This window comes from Sitophilus oryzae, unplaced genomic scaffold (genome assembly GCF_002938485.1).
Source record: "Sitophilus oryzae breed Bouriz unplaced genomic scaffold, Soryzae_2.0 scaffold_1809_pilon_pilon, whole genome shotgun sequence".
Lineage (NCBI taxonomy): Eukaryota > Metazoa > Arthropoda > Insecta > Coleoptera > Curculionidae > Sitophilus > Sitophilus oryzae.
In genome coordinates this window covers 432,352-450,408 of record NW_022146512.1, presented here as the reverse complement: position 1 = coordinate 450,408, position 18,057 = coordinate 432,352, and the positions used below count along the sequence as shown (strand labels likewise).

The 18,057-nt window shown below is 38.3% G+C and overlaps 1 protein-coding gene across 7 annotated transcripts in view; it reads left to right on the top strand.

The window, feature by feature from the left end:
* Nucleotides 1-1,589: 1,589 nt before the first annotated feature.
* Nucleotides 1,590-18,057, top strand: part of LOC115883099 (copper-transporting ATPase 1) — a 120,309-nt gene continuing 103,841 nt past the window's right edge. For 3 of the 7 annotated variants that reach the window (XM_030901386.1, XM_030901385.1, XM_030901381.1), the window contains exons 1-2: nucleotides 1,597-2,163; nucleotides 2,220-2,358. In XM_030901386.1, coding sequence (XP_030757246.1) covers nucleotides 2,130-2,163; nucleotides 2,220-2,358 — 173 coding nt within the window. In that variant the 5' untranslated portion in view covers nucleotides 1,597-2,129. Of the gene's footprint in view, nucleotides 2,164-2,219; nucleotides 2,359-18,057 lie in introns of all 7 variants that reach the window. The other 4 variants (XM_030901383.1, XM_030901382.1, XM_030901384.1 and 1 more) reach the window with 4 other exon arrangements.

The window sequence follows — 18,057 nt, the reverse complement described above, 5'->3', positions numbered from 1 at the left end:
CAGCAACATTAACAGTTACCTTGTTTAATCTGCTTATACATATATTGCATTAATTTTTCTGCTACCTTAAGATTTCTCTATTCTTACACCTAATTTATGTGATTTTCTTAGCATATGTGATATATGATTTATAAACCATTTTTTTCCTAATGGAAGGATGGAATAGGATATGCAAAATTAAGATATTTTAACATTTATTTTCCAGACAAAGCATAATATAGTATTAAGATTAAGACATAACAAATATAAGAAAGATCTTAATATAAATCACAAACTGTCTTAATTTGGTCTTGTATAAACACAGGTATAAAACTAATAAGATCAAAACTTAACCTTCACCATATTGTCAAGATTTGGCATTATAGGAAACAAGAAATTACAGTAAATTAAGAAAAGAATATCAAAGTATACGATATTAAATACTGTAAAGTATTCTACGACACAAACCATCTCCCTTCTAAAGAGAAAAAGATAAAACATAAAGCTTATTTTAGACTTATCACCACAACTCTTCGATAAAATATGTGTCTAAAATTGCTATTAATCCACTAACTTGATATTTTTAAGAAATTATGATACCAACATTATAATCAAAGTATATTATATTAGTAACATTATAGGTAAAATGTTACCTCTATCTCCCATTGACGTGTATTGTTCTATAAGACTCGTCATGGTAGTACGTAGTATATATAATCAAAACTATTGTTGTTTGTAAATAACTAGAAATAAAATAATTCTCATAAGTTTAAAACCATTAAGAAAAAATCAGTAAATGATAATTTTTAATTCTAATGTAAATATATAAATAAATGTTTTATTATTATTACAATTTTTTATATTCAATTTTATATATCATTCCTTAATTTTGGATATCAAGATAAATCTGAAATTATAAAATTAATTATAGAATTTGTATTATTATTGATCAACTCAAAAAAAAATTTTCAACTGCAAATAATTCGAAAATAAACTGCAATTTGGCAACCTCGACGATGTGCGCTTGCGTAGTATCGTTGATCAAAAGCAGCAAATATGGGCTTCAAGGTCAGCCACCGGATCCACACCTTTACCATATAATATTTACATCATATTATCTCTAATACCCCTCATACAAATGAAAATTATTCATAATATCAATACATAATTTATTAACGTAGTTTTCATGTAGTTAATGAACGGGAAAAGAAGTAGTTTTTGAAGAAAAACTACACGTAGTTAATCAGGTAAATTACGTCTTAATTAATTAACTACTTCCGAACCCTGATGGAGGCACCAGGCTATAGCGCACCGCTCCTTTCGGAACCGTTCTCGAGTAGCCCCAGGGCGTAAAAGCCCGGAACTCGAAGTTCGCGAATGGAGGACAGCAAATGTTAACCGCCATGATAACATGATAATCATATCAATAACATGATAATCGCCAGCCATAATCGCCAGTCAACTTAAATAATCACCTGTCAAATTAAAAATGACATAATTTTTTACTTTCAAAATAAATAAATTATTATTGCAACTTGGCAACGTCGTTGGTAGAATCTGACTTTTGACAGTGAATTTGATTTTTGACAGTGAATCTGACTTTGACACACATAAATTGACGTTTTACATATGTCTGTGTTCACATATGGTGTTCACCGTGTATTATGTTTTGTGAGGGTTTTTCTGATGCTTAATTTTATATTTTTATTAATTTTTAGCGGGCGATGCTAACAACAAATTCAAATATCCTCGGACTCTCTAGGTATTAGTGAGGTATTATACATATATGTATATATATGCGGAATAGGGTATTATTGTTTTTGACTAGAATAGTTAATAAAAAACAAACAGTGTTATCAAAGAAGTAAATATCATTGTCTTTCATTAAACAGTATCTTTGTTTTTTTAATTTTACTAATTTTATAAAAATCATTTATTAACTAACATTTTTTGTGAATAAAACAATAATACCTGTCTTCGTGCAGTTTTGTTAAAAGTCTGGTGGAGCGGATTTTTTATTTTTGTATAAAACAAGTAGTAGTTTGGGTATACCGTAGTTTGTTGTAAAGTCGGAGGGTGGGTATATTTCCAAATTTTTAATAATCACTTAAAATTATAGTTCTACTAAACTTATCATTTAGAATCATACAATGGCCCACAATATTGTAAGGTTTATCCCTAAAGGTAGGTGTAAAGTAAAAGTCAGTGTTTCAATTTTCTAAATAACATTTATTTAAAAGGAGGTATTAAGAAGAATCCTGAAGAAGTTGAAAAGTTTAAAATTCAAATTCAACAAATTGATGGGTCAGTTGTAAGAGTCACAGATGATTATTCGTATATTGATATCACCATACCTGAAGGAAATTACACAATTGTAAAGTAAGTGTTAATATTTGTAATGAAGTTATAATAGAAATCCTTTAAAGTTTATGCAATATTGTGTTATATTCATATAATATGAAAGTCTTTGTTAATAAACTATCAGTTTGATAATCAATCTGGAATATTGAAAACCACTTACATTTATTACATATACCTACTTGTATATGTTATCTAATTATACTTATTATTCTATTAAATTTCTGTTATAATAATTTACAAAAGTGTTAGTAATTCGAATTTCATATGGATTTATGGGAAAACTCTGCAGATTGCACTCTGCACTCTTGAGATACAAGTAGACAAGGTATGTTTTAAATAAATAGGTCATTAATGTTGGTAGCGACCCCTCTTTGTTGAGTTTGTTACGTCTATCGAACACAGGGTTAGAATTGAAATGTAAGTGGTAAAAAGTATCCTTTAGAAATGCTATTTTTGATAATATCTCATTTAGCAACCGCTATGGCAGCGCCAGATCGCGTACAACGGTCGCGACTAAAAACAATTTCGTGACCAAAAATTTTGACGGGCATTTTCATTTTAATATTTTTTTTTAATTAATGTCTGACATATAAGAACACTTTGTATGCTTTTATTAAGTTGATTTATCGTTTATAATGTGTTCAACCTAATTAAAAGCACACAATGTGTTCTTACATTGTATCGCTAAATTTATTTCTTTTTTTCTTTTAAGTCTTTTATCTATGCATATTTGGAACCATCAGAGATGCGCCTGTTTATAGACAAAATCGGAGTTTTATCCCATGTTTTGTCCCACCTTTTAAACAAACATAATTAAATATTGTTTAATGATCAACCTTTATAAAATTCAACAAACAATTTTCATTTTGTAAACCTAAATTTATTGTATGTTTATGTACCTGGTACACAAAGGGTTGTTAAATTGACAAACTCTTTAAATATGCTGTAGTATAGTTTATAAGCATAAAAACTAAATATATTTTCATGCATATTTTTAATGAAATATTAACTTCACTAGTTTTGTTTGGCTTTTTTCATATATGTAGGTTTTATCAGAGGTAACAGCAAAGAATATTATAATTTTAAATATTCTTTGGTATTAAAATATTCTTTGGTAACAGTTTACCCATCGCAAAAATTTATGCGTATAATTTTTTTTATTTTCCTTCGCCATATTGTCAAGAAAAATTTTACAGCTTATATAAAACATTCTGATGATTATAATATTTATAGTGTGACCAACGGATCTGTAGCTACGGGGTATCGGCAGGGGAACGCAGTTGTAAACAAAACACGCCCAATTTCATTCATAAAATAGGCATGGGCGTACGGTGTTATATGAAAATAATGTGTATCATAAATATAATACCCAGATTAATATTTTTTTTCAAAAAACTTTATGCTGTTTGAATCGTTACTGTTGAGTTAGCAGATAAACACTAAACGCTTTTATTAAAGCTCCCTTAAATATTTTGATTCATTTTATTATTGTGTTGTTAATATAATAGAAGAAATAATTACAGCTGGGGGTTGGAACCTTTGGTGTTACACAGCAAAATAAAACACTAAATCAGTACAATACACCAAAACACTTTTAATTTTACACTGGACGCACGTTTCGCTAACCATGTCTGCCATCAGCAGATGATCAAGACTGAGTCTTGAGGTATATTTAGTTATATATCTGTACTAACTATATTTTTTCTATAATACATAATTTTAGATATAACTATTTCCAGCAAAAAAATCTTGAAAATAGTTAACTTTGGAAGCGCAAACAAAACATAATTTTACTCACCAGTAGATCCAATATTGCCTATTACACCAGATATGGTATCGCTCCGCCAGCAGTTTTTAAAGGTTAGGTCATTGTCTACCCATATGTTTCATCTAAATAGATAATACTTGGCTATATTTTCGAATTTTGCGTATATATTTATATCTCTCTCTGCAATATAATGAACCGCTCCATTAATATTTATCTGTTATTTTGACATTTACGCCAAAAAAATTCATTTGATTTTAATAACCCCCTAAGCGTTTCCCTGCAAAAGGAAAATTCTATTCTTCCTGCAATTTTTGCAAAAGCTTTCTAATTGTGGGGACGAGTTTGAATTCGAGATAAAATCTATTTATCAAATTCCTGACCACTTCGAAAAAGTCGTCGAGCTTTTCGACAGCAGTCTCAAGTGGTCGTTTCTTTCCAGAGCTGGATATCATTTTATCGGGGTTAGTTTTCAGCCGTTTTTTATCTTCTGTGTGATTTTTTTTATAGCCGATACGCTAACTCCGGTATAAAGAAATATCCGCTCAAGTTTACGTTTAAGCGGCAACTTAAGCGAACTCTCTGTAGCTTCTTCATCGCAAAACCCTATTATGAACACAAGGAAATAAACCAAATGAGATTTCATCCACGTTATTATTAACTTACCTATATAAATTAGCTATTATTTCTCTTATCTGACTATGTAGCGTCTTACCCTTAACAAATTTATTCATTTTAAAACACAAATATACGATCAACCTTGATATTATTAATTAAAAACTACGAACGAAAAACATTATAACAAGATAACAAAACAATAAAACACAACTTAACTATCAAATATACGAAAAATATAGGAATAAAGTTTAGGATAACCAGTATAAAATAATGAAATAAAGTAATAATGATCAAAAAAGTGACACCGCCACTGGATATTTCAATAGTATTCAATATTCCTACTCTTTTCAGAAGAGACCGTGAAGTTGGGGATAAAGCAAGCGAATAGGAAAGGCGTAAAAGCCATGGCAACCGCGTGGTAACAAATCCTGTGACGTACTCTCACTGCCGTTCTTTAAAAGATCAGCCTTGGGGCGGACTTTTGTTTACTTCATCAGCTGTACATACTTAGATATTGGGTTAGATTCCGTTTCATATTTTGTCGGTTGATTTTTGGTTTTAACTCTATGATTTTTGGTATTATTTATTATTGTAGTGCAAAAAACTAATTATTTTGGTGTTTAAGTGACATAAACTACTACCAGATATATGGTCACTCTCGGTTTCGCATAAAAAAATAGAAAAATTGAAAAATTACACGTTGTGTAAGTGATTTAACCTAAAAGTGCCTATACATTTTTTACTCATCGTGATTTTGTGTGTGTTTTTTAAGACTCTAACAATTCATCAATAAAGCTTAAGTGGAGTGTGTTTTTGGTGCTATGCCTCATCTTTGTTGTGTTCCTGGTGGAAAGGATAGTCATACGAGGCAGCCCAAGTGTTCGGAAGAGCAAGAAAAGTGCGTACGAGTTATAAATCAAGAGAATTCTATTGAAAATATCTTTAATAAATTTAAAAATAAAAAACTGGACAATTATGTTTATTTTATTCATATTGTCAAGGTGTATTACTGGTTGCATAACTGCATACTGCTAAAATCGCAAAGTGCATTGAGGAACCTGGCGCATTCGCCAGAAAGTAAAGAAAATTATAGAATTCTTTAGAAAAATCTAGAAACAACCGCCAGGGGGTATATAAGGCCCGCGCTTTGACAGTTGGATAAGTTTGAAGTTTAAAAGTTTGAAGTTTAAAAGTTTGAAGTCCAGTCTGAAGATAGTCTGAAGTTTGAAAATACCGCGAAATACCGTTAGAGTAATAGTAGTTGCATAAGTTGTGTTGTAAATAGTATAAGTTGTGTGTACAGAGTGAAACAAATAAATTCGTTAAGTATTTTATCGTGAGTTTAAATAGTGGACCCACGGAATCCGTAACAATTGGTGTCGGAAGTGCGATTCAAGAGGATTTTAAGAAGAAAATTAAGTGGATTGGAAGATTTTGGACCGGATTAGAGTATTTTTATGGTTGGTACAAGGGAACAAGCGAAGAAGAAAATGGAGGAAGTAAGCAAACTATTAGGCGATTTTATGGAGAATATGAAGAAGAGAAAGGCAGAAGAACAAGAGAAGCTGCGAAAAGAGAAAGCAGAAGAACAAGACCGCCTACTGAAAATTCTGGAAAATCAAGACAAAATATTCGAAGATTTGAAAATTCAACGACAACAAGACAAAGAAGAAGAACAGGACCGGCTTGAAAATTTTTAGAAGATATGAAAATTCAACGACAACAAGACAAAGAAGAAGAACAGGACCGGCTTGAGAACATTTTCGAAGATTTGAAAATTCAACGACAACAAGATAGACAAGAAGAACAGGACCGGCTTGAGAAAATGTTGGATAATTTGGAAATTCGTTTGGAGGAGCGACGCCAGAGAGAAAAGCAAGAAGAACAGGACCGGCTTCAGAAAATTTTAGAAAATCAGGAAATTCGACTTCACAAAAACTTCGAGGATATGAAAAAGGAGCAACAAGCAATGTTGGAAGTACGTTGCCAGGAACAGCAGAATCACTTCCAAGAAGCCGTAGAAGATCTGGAGGAACGCCTTCAGCAGAAAATGGAAAAATTAGAGATGGACCTACAGAAGACCAAGGTACAAGTAAGGACACCTGGCGTTCATGGAACTGCGAACCTCAAGGCCCCGACCTACGATGGACAAACCACCTGGACGATGTACCAACGCCAGTTTGAAGCAGCGGCTGCTGCCAATGGATGGACTGACCAAGAGAAAGCAGCAGCACTTGTCATCGCGCTGCGTGGCCCTGCCCTGGAACTGTTGCAAACTATTCCTGCAGCCCAACAGCAGGAATACCAAACTTTGGTCGCTGCACTGGACAGAAGATATGGCGACCAACATCGACGCCAACTTTACCAGGCCCAGATCAAGACACGCCTGCAGAGGTCGGAGAGAGTCTGCAGGAATTTGAAGCAGACTTACGTCGGCTGGTACACCTAGCGTATCCTGAGGCACCGGAAGGATTTAGGGAGGAACTCGCTGCTCAGTGCTTTATCAGCGGACTGAGGGACAACGAATTACAGAGGGCGCTGCAAATATCCCGATTTTCTACCAGCAGCGAAGCACTGGTCAGGGCGCTGGAAATTGAAGCTGCTTTTAGCGCCATCCCTAGACCGAAGATAAGATCGGTAACGGTAGAGGAACAGCCCGAGAGTACCCACAGAAGTTTGGAGGAGATGTGTAGAAAATTCGACAAACTATGTGAGCTACTAATAAACAAGGGAGTCAACAATAACCAGACAGAGAACCAGAGAAGATCCCAGGACATAAGGTGCTATAGATGTGGCAGGAATGGCCACATCAAACGGGATTGCCGCGTTCATGCGATCCCGTTCAGCATCCAGAGAACGTAGGCACCAGGAAAACTAAAATCAGTCAATACTAAGGGGCGAGTATTGACTGGGGAGAACAGAGCCCCCAGGATTTTTTCCATTAGGAGTCTAGGAACAACCGCTGACAGCTTGGTGATCGACGGGAAAGTCAATGGAAAGGGAATTCGAATGACTGTGGATACTGGCGCTATGGTATCGTTGGTGCGGGCTAACTCAGTGCAAGGATTGAAGCTGATGTCTCTGGGAAGAAGAGTGTGTTTACGTACAGTTACGGGGGAAATGGCCGTTGCACGGGGAAAGGCTATCGTCGAACTGAAGTTAGGAAATTTGAAGTTTCAGCATAGCGTCTTAGTGGCAGATATTGAAGATGACTTCATCTTGGGCATGGATATGATTCGTCAACATGGATTTTCGTTCGATCACCAGAGAAATATCTTAAATATTGGATATGAAGAGTTCATGTTATCTCCAGACGAGGGACCAGGAAGAATGGATGTAAGATCAGCGGAAACTGTGGTGATACCTGGTAATACCGAGAAGATCGTATTCGGTAAAGTGGAGAAAATCGCTGGGTGCTGTGTTGGACTGGTACAAAGTGTCAACAAGAAACAAGATAGGTACTTAGTAGGAAAATCATTGGTGAACACCGACAAGAATATACCGATCAGAGTTGCGAATGTTTTCCCGAATTGTGTCAAGATTCAAAAAGGTGACAAGATAGCCATCTGCGAACCTGTAAGAAGTGTCAACCCGATGTGATCAGTGCCGTCAGCTGTTACACAAATGACATCCAAAGAAACACTAAAACATCTAGAGCAGCCATGGGATCACCTAACATCTGAGGAGAAACAGAAGGCTAAGGAGTTCCTGTTTAGGCATGGCAGTATTTTTGAAAAGAACAACAGTGGAAGAACAGATTTTGTGAAGCACCGGATTAAAACTGGTCATGCCCAGCCTATTCGACAACGTCCTAGAAGGGTGCCCCTTTCCAAACAACAAGAAATGGAGACCATGGTAGATAAGATGCTAGAAGATGGAGTTATCGAAGAATCATCGAGTCCATGGTCATCTCCTGTTGTTTTGGTGACGAAGAAAGATGGTAGTACACGATTCTGCGTGGACTATCGGCTCAATGACGTCACTAAGAAGGACAGCTACCCACTGCCACGTATAGACGACACGTTAACCACTCTGGCAGGTTCGTGCTGGTTCTCCCTCTCGACTTAAAGAGTGGATACTGGCAAGTTGGTCTGGACGAGGAAGACAAAGAAAAAGACAGCTTTTCTACAGGAAACGGACTATACCAATTCAAGGTCATGCCGTTTGGATTATGCAATGCTCCAGCCACTTTTGAACGTCTCATGGAGGTGGTGTTAAGAGGATTAACTTGGAAAACGTGCTTGGTTTACCTCGACAATGTATTGGTTATGGGAAGAACTTTTGAGGAGCATTTGCGAAATTTAGAAGAAGTCTTCGGCCGCATACGGAATGCTCACCTGTACTTGAACCCGAAGAAGTGTAGCTTATTTCAGCGACAAGTGGAATTCTTGGGTCATGTAGTTTCGACAGACGGAATTTACACCGATCAGAAGAAAATCGCTGCAATTAAGGATTGGCCTAAACCTCGCGACAAACATGAACTTAGAAGTTTCCTGGGTTTATGCAGTTATTACAGAAGATTTGTCAAGGGATTTGCCAATATAGCTGCACCCTTACATAGGCTTACAGGTGATGAAGTCGGCTACGAATGGAACACCGATTGTGATGTAGCCTTTGGAAGACTTAAGGCGGCTTTATGTTCAAGTCCTATTTTAGCCTACCCACAACAACAAGGGAGGTATATCCTGGATACCGACGCCAGCAACATCGGCATCGGTGCAGTGCTATCACAAGTGCAAGATGGCGAAGAACGAGTGATAGAATATTACAGTCGAGTTCTATCTAAACCAGAAAGGAATTACTGCGTTACCCGGAAGGAGCTGCTAGCAATTGTGAAGGCAGTTGATCATTTTCATAAATACCTGTATGGCCAAGAATTTTTAATTAGGACAGATCATGCGGCTCTCAAATGGCTTATGGAGATGAAACAACCTGAAGGTCAAATAGCACGATGGCTCGAGAAGCTCCAGCAGTATCACTTTACCATCCAACATCGTGCTGGAAAGATGCATGGTAACGCAGACGGTTTATCCAGAAGACCCTGTCAAATCGATTGTAAGCACTGCAGTAAAACGGAACAACGTGAAATTACTGTCATGATAAGGAGTTTTAAGCTTGGAACCGATGAACAGTGGACGACGACACAATTGAGGAACGACCAAATGGAAGATCCAGACATCGGAGCAATACTACGGCTCAAGGAAGGTAACGGCGAGAGACCACCGTGGCAGGATATTGCAAACAGAGGGCTCGTTTTCAAAGCTCTCTGGGCTCAGTGGAATTCACTGGTTATTGAGAATGGATTGTTAAAGCGCACGTGGGAAAGTGCGGATGGCAGGACAGTACAACTCAGTTACTGGTACCAAGGAAGAAAGTTACCCAGGTATTGGAAGAAATTCACGGTGGTAAAACTGGAGCCCATCTTGGAGTAAACAAGACCTTGAGCAAGCTGAGAGATCGTTTTTACTGGGTGGATTATTGCGAAGATGTCAAGAAATGGTGTCGACAATGTAAATTTGTGCAGCCAGCCAAGGACCAAGCACTCGATCTAGGGGAAAAAATGAAACAATATAACGTTGGACTGCCATTCGAAAGAATCGCTGTTGACATTGCAGGCCCATTCCCTGAAACGCACAAGGGCAACAAGTACGTTTTAGTGGCGATGGATTATTTCAGTAAATGGCCAGAAGTTTTTGCCATTCCAAACCAAGAAGCATCGACTGTAGCTGAAGTATTAGTCAATAATGTCTTCAGTAGATTTGGAATTCCCTTAGAGCTTCACACTGACCAAGGAAGGAACTTCAAGTCAAGACTGTTCCAGAAGATGTGTGATCTGCTTGGTATTCACAAGACTAGGACAACAGCTTTACATCCGCAGTCTGATGGGATGGTCGAAAGATTCAATAAGACCATTGAACACCTCCCGAAAATGGTGGACGAACATCAAAGAGATTGGGATCAGCACATACCGCTATTCCTAATGGCTTATAGAAGTGCAGTTCACACCACCGGACTTTCACCATCGAAGATTTTGTTTGGTCGAGAATTACGGTTGTCTTGTGACTTGGTGTTCGGATCACCAGACGACGGCACCACAAACGTAGAGGACTACGCGGATGAACTGAAGGAAAGGTTATTGGAAATTCATCAGACCGTTAGAAGTAAGATTGCGCTAGCCAGTGACCGGATGAAAGCTCTTTACGACCTCAGAGCTAATTCTACGGGATTTCAACAGGACGATAGGGTATGGTTGTATAACCCACAGCGCAAGAAAGGAAGGTCCCCTAAGTTAACTCCAGCAAGGGAAGGTCTTTATACAGTCATCAAGAGGATAAATGATGTTTTGTACCGGATTCAATGCAGCCCTAGAAGTAAGATGAAAGTAGTTCATCTGGATCGATTGAAGAGATACCAGACAGGAAACCTTGATCGGGACGATCAAATTTGAGAAGGGGGCAATGTTAAGGTCAAGGTGTATTACTGGTTGCATAACTGCATTACTGCTATGTAACCGCAACGTGCATTGAGGAACCTGGCGCATTCGCCAGAAAGTAAAGAAAATTATAGAATTCTTTAGAAAAATCTAGAAACAACCGCCAGGGGGTATATAAGGCCCGCGCTTTGACAGTTGGACAAGTTTGAAGTTTAAAAAGTTTGAAGTTAAAAAGTTGGAAGTCAAGTCTGAAGATAGTCTGAAGTTTGATAATACCGCGAAATTCCGTTAGAGTAATAGTAGTTGCATAAGTTGTGTTGTAAATAGTATAAGTTGTGTGTACAGAGTGAAACAAATAAATTCGTTAAGTATTTTATCGTGAGTTTAAATAGTGGACCCACGGAATCCGTAACAATATTGTGGAATCGCCACTCCAAGTGTTGTTGGTTCAGCTTCGATTGATTCAAACATGTAAGTAGGTATTATGATCTAGGGAAAAATAAAGAATATGTGTATTAAAGATCATGAAAAAGATTATTATTTTGAGTTCAAATTTTAAAAAAGATTTTTGTAAAGACAAGACAGATACAGTTTAAAAGAAGAATGTGTTTTTGTTTGATAATATATAATGTATGTCAAGCATAACATATATTTGTTCAGTAATTTTTAATGAAAGGTGTTGATTATTTATAATACCAAATTAATATCAAATATTTAAGTGATGGCTGAATAGAATATGAATAAAATAACAATAAAATTGGTATATTTGCATAATACAAAATTAAGTTTTAAGAATAAAGGTGTTACTAAAAATACAAAGAAATTCATATTTCTTTGTTTTAATTGGTCTAATGTTATTTACATTTTACGTAAGAATTATACCGTATCACCGAAAAAAATCGGCGTCTAGTTGGCTTGGAAATGAACATCGATGACATTCCCTAAATAACTGTACATATAAAATAATTAACTAGAATTTTACAATCTTGGAAAATTTGATATTCTTGAACCTTGTTTCTAAATATTCTAAATTTTTTGATTTTCTTGGAATTTAGGTTCGGGAAAAACGCTGATTAAGTTTTCATTTCGTTTTTCATTATTTTTATTTGGTTTAAGAAAAACGTTTCGGCTAACATTATAGCCTTCATCAGTGCTGTGTCATATGAAAAAAATAGTGTCGAATATAATCCAAAAAATTACATATAAAATATTCACACCACGCACATAATGTTTACTGCGTACTCCATAGTCAATGTAGATAATTTTAGTGTTAAGAATAATAATTTTAAAAAATATGTGGTCATCTTTTGATAAGTTTATATTAGTTTATTATTTGCAGTAAACATTATAAGGTGTGAATTATATTGTATCTGTAATTTTTTGGATTATATTCGACACTATTTTTCTCATAGACACAACAGTGATGAAGGCTATAGTTAGCCGAAACGTTTTTAAACCAAATAAAAATAATGAAAACCCAAATGAAAACTTAAATCAGCGTTTTTCCCGAACCTAAAAATCCCAAGAAAATCAAAAATTTTAGAATAATTTTACATATGAAATGCCAGCGATCTTCATTTCATAGCCATCGCTGACGCCTTTTTTTAGACAAAGCAAAAGCGCACTTGCAAAATATACTGTTGCGGGCCGGTGTGGACTCGACCTAACCTCACAATATGGCCCGCCCTCGGATGACCTTAACATCGCATAGACACCGCAATGATTCATTCGTTCGAGAAGAATCGAGTCCCACTGGAATGGACTAGTACATACGAGAACATTCGAAAACCTTCTCTACGCACCTAACGATCTATGGACAATTCTAGAGTTCTTTACCTGTCGGTATAAAAGCCGGCGGCGGTGGCCTACAGGGGGCAGTTATAAATATACCAGTGCAGTTGACGCGCTAAAATTCAGAATAAATTCTTAGTTATAAATCGTTTGTAAATAGTTCTATAAGTCTTTTATTGTTATCTTTTAAAGTTATTGTTTTTGTTAATTAGTGTTAAATAAATAGTGTTTAAATAAATTGTGACTTTCTATCCACACGGAACCGACGAAAAACATAACAATTGGTGTCAAGTGTGGCGTGTGTGATAGACAAGAAAAATAAAAAGACTGACCATGGCTCTGAAAAAATTGTTGAAAGACTTGAAAGTGTCCGAACTGAAATGTATATTGGAAGAGAGAGAGAGTGCAGAGACAGATGGAAAGAAAAGCATTTTGCAAGCTAGACTGAGAGACGTTTTGGTGGAGGAAGGTGAGGATCCTGACACATTTTGCTTTGAGTTGGAAGGTGACCTTGACTCGTGCCTACACAAATTAGACGACAACTTGAACAATTTGAATAGTAAAATGATTCACTTGGAAGAGAGTTTGAATGATAAAATGACAGAGAATTCTCAAAAATTAGACGACAACTTGAACAATTTGAATAGTAAAATAATTGACTTGGAAGTTAATTTAGAAGAGAAAATCAGTGATAAAATTATGGAAAATTCCCAGGATTTAATCAATACATTAGAAGATAAGATCATCGAAAATTCTAAAGATATACAGGCCAGCTTTAATAATAAAATACTTAATTTAGAAGAAAAGATAACAGAAATCCAGGAATCTTCCAGGGAATTAGAAGAAAAGATTATAGATAATTCTACAGAACTACAAGACAAAATAACACAAATTGAGGACGATGTAAATAAAAAAATCAGAAATTTTAAAAAACAAGAAATAGAAAAGGCCAATTCACCAAAATGTCCAAGAAACATCGGAGGCACCGAAACTAGTCGAAAATAAGTATATCTCAAAGTCAGTTATTAAGCCTCCACAGTTTGACGGAAAAACCGCTTGGGCCAATTATTTTGCCAGTTTGAGGCCGCTGCGAGAGCGAACGGATGGACAATCGCTGTAAAGGCTACCGCTTTGACTGTCGCACTGCGAGAGATGCGACTGATATCTTGCAGACATTGTCACCATCGGAACAGGGAGATTATCAGCAATTGGTACGACATTTAGAAATGAGGTACGGCCAAGCTCATTTGGAACATGTCTATCATTCCCAGCTAAAAATCGCATTCAAAAGTCAAATGAGTCTCTGCAGGAGTTTGAAGCCGACGTAGCCCGCCTCGTTCGCCTTGCGTACCCTGCTACGCCAGAGAATGTTATGGAGCGGTTGGCAGTACAGGCATTCTCCGACGGCTTACGTGATAACGAGACAAGACAAGCACTTCTCCTAGCCCACCCAACGCACTTGGTGGATGCTTTAGCACGTGCCCTAGAATTTGAGACCGTGAAACAAAGTTCTAGGTCTTTAGGAAGAGTACGGGCCATCGACGAATGTTCCGACGAATCCGTGGAAGGGATTGTTCGGAAGGTAATGGACCAGTACATGGGCAAGAAGGGACCGATTCGTTGCTGGAACTGCGGACAGGTGGGACACGTGCGAAGCCGTTGTAAGGAGAAGAACGAAGAACCGGCTTCGTCGAGGTCGAGAGAGAAAACTACTAAGGGTCGAAATGAAGGGGCACACGTCGACCTGCAACCAACATGCCCCAACGAAAACTGCTCAAGTCGCCTCGCTACAACACAAATTTATCAGCATTTTTGTGGATGGTTTTGTTGATGGAGAGTTCCGGACCATGCTGTTGGATACAGGTGCGACGAAAACTATCATCAGACCGGACATTCTTAAAACATCGAAGAAGGTTAAAACAACACAATGGCGACTACGTACAGCTACAGGAAGCTCCGCTCTCATCCATGGAGAGGTAGATCTTAATTTTGTTATCGGAAGCACCTGTTTTAATCATCGAGTGTTAGTAGCAGACATCGAAGATGAACTTATTCTCGGAATGGACATCATGACCACTAGAGGTTTTGAGCTAAACCTCAAACAAGGAATTTTGAAAATAAATGAAGAAGAAGTGGTTCTGCATCGAAAATGTGAGGAGACGCTTCGCGTGGTGGTAGCAGAAGATGTTTCGATCCCTGAGCGCTGTGAGATATTTTTGGATGGTTGCCTAGAAGGTAAAATGAATAATGGGAGTATTATTCTGTTGGAGCCAAGGAACCATGACAGCGAAATAGGACGAGGGATCGCTGTTGGAAAAGCCCTGCTACGAGCGAAGAAAACTGTACCGGTGAGAGTAATGAACACGAATTATTATTCTGTATCCTTGAAGAAGGGAACCCTCTTAGGGTACTGTTGTTCGGTCTCCTCAGTCGTTCGAAGCGTGGAAGCCTCCAAAGTTTCGACTTCAAAAATTCCGGACAAAATGGTGAAGGAGTTAGTAAACGTTAAAGGATTATCTCCCGAAAATAGAAGAAAATTGAGAAACCTGATAATCAAGTATCAAGATGTGTTTGATAAAGGAGAAGCAGGACAGAGAGGTCGTACCAATTTAGTACAACACAAAATTGATACCGGAGATGCACGACCAATCAAACAAAATCCGAGAAGACTTCCGCTCGCCAAACGTGAAGAAGCTGATAAAATCCTTCGAGAAATGAAAGAAGAGGGTGTCATCGAACCATCTAACAGCCCGTGGACATCGCCGGTAGTACTAGTAAAGAAGAAAGACGGTACCACCAGGTTCTGTGTTGATTATCGGCAGCTCAATAATGTTACCAAGAAGGATAGTTATCCCCTGCCGAGGATAGACGATACTCTAGACACGCTGGCGGGGTCAACGATATTCTCTACGTTAGATCTGAAGAGTGGATATTGGCAAGTCGACATGGCGCCGAAAGACAGAGAGAAGACAGCGTTCTCGGTGGGCTCCGGACTGTGGCAATTTACCGTCATGCCTTTTGGATTGTGCAACGCGCCAGCTACCTTTGAGAGACTAATGGAGTCTGTGTTAAAGGGACTATCCTGGATACCTGTTTAGAGTGTACCTGGATGACATCATAGTGGTTGGGAAATCCTTTGACGATCATCTGAAGAATTTGGAAGAAGTTTTCAAGCGACTAGGGAGCTCTGGTTTGAAACTTAGCCCCAAAAAATGTCATCTGTGTCAAGAAAAAGGTACACTACTTGGGACATGTAGTCTCCTCCCAAGGAGTTGCGAGGTAGATCCACAGAAGACCAAGACAGTGGAAGAGTGGCCAATACCTAAAGATAAACATGAACTACGAAGCTTTTTGGGACTATGCACATACTATCGCCGCTATGTACAGGGTTTCGCCACCATCGCAAAACCATTGACCAGACTTCTACCGAAGGCGAGAGGCGTTTCTCTTGGGACTCAGATTCTGACGAGGCATTCCGAAAATTGAAGAAGGCCCTGACTAGTGCGCCCATACTTAGCTACCCTCTTGGCAACGGAAACTTTATATTGGATACCGACGCTAGCAATGTTGCGTTAGGCGCTGTTCTGTCGCAGATCCAGGATGGTCAAGAAAAAGTCATTGGTTATTTTAGTAAGACATTGTCAAAACCGGAAAGGAACTACTGTGTAACCAGACGAGAATTACTAGCAGTAGTTAAAGCAGTGGAACACTTCTACAAGTATCTCTATGGAAGAAAGTTCTTGTTAAGAACAGACCATGCTGCTTTGAAATGGCTGTTGCAGTTTTAAGAATCCTGAAGGGCAGGTAGCTAGATGGATTGAACGATTACAAGAATTTGACTTCGACACAGAACATCGAGCTGGGGCAATCCATCGGAATGCCGACGCACTTTCAGAAAACCTTGCGCTAAGGACTGTAAGCATTGTTCCCGAGCTGAAGAGAAAGAAGTGAAACTCCTAAGAACAACTGTGGTTAATGATAGTTGGCAACCCGAAGATCTTGCAAATGACCAAACCAGTGACCCAGAATTAGGTTTAGTAATTAACTGGAAAAACGCAGGCCAAAGACCAACGTGGGAAGAAGTTTGCAGATATTCGCCGAACGTAAAGTCATACTGGGCTCAGTGGAATTCTTTGGTAATAGATAACGGACTACTTCGCCGTGTGATCGAGAGACCGGAGGGACAAGAAGAGAGAAGGCAGATCGTCATTCCAAAGAAGAGGGTCCCAGAAGTCTTGGAGGAAGTTGGAACCAGCGGTGGACATCTTGGTGTTACCAAGACACTTGGCAAGCTGCGTGAACGGTTCTACTGGGTGAACTGCAAAGAAGACGTGAGGGCCTGGTGTAAGAAATGTGACATTTGCGCAGCCATCAATGGGCCATAAAAGCGTGGTAAAGCCGCTATGCGCCAGTACAATGTTGGCAGTCCCTTCGAACGAATAGCGATCGACGTGGCTGGTCCTTTCCCGGAGACGAACGATGGCAACAAATACATTGTGGTAGTAATGGATTACTTCAGCAAATGGGTCGAGGCCTACGCGTTGCCAAATCAAGAAGCGTCCACGATTGCTGATGCCCTTGTTAAAGAATGGATCTGCAGGTTTGGTGTTCCCATGGAGCTTCATTCAGATCAGGGAAGAAACTTTGAGTCCAATCTGTTCCAAGGCGTCTGTGAAGTCCTGAACATCCGCAAGACCAGGACGACTGCTCTACATCCACAATCCGATGGGATGGTTGAACGCATGAACAGAACTATCAACCGTTATCTGGCCAAAGTAGTCTCTGACCACCAAAGAGACTGGGACAAATTTCTTCACCTGTTCCTGTTGGCCTACCGTTCATCCGTCCAAGAATCTACAGGGCAAACTCCAGCCAGCATCGTTATGGGACGGGAAGTGCGCCTACCCTGTGATCTGAAATTTGGTTGCCGACCGGGAGAAGAAGTCGCCGGAGAAGATTATGTCCACACACTACGTCAAAGGATGGACGACATTCATCAGAGAGTCCGCCTAAATATTCAAAGTGCTAGTGACCGAATGAAGGAACACTACGACATTCAAGCTGAGCATGGAGGATACCAACCAGGGAAGTTGGTGTGGCTATATAACCC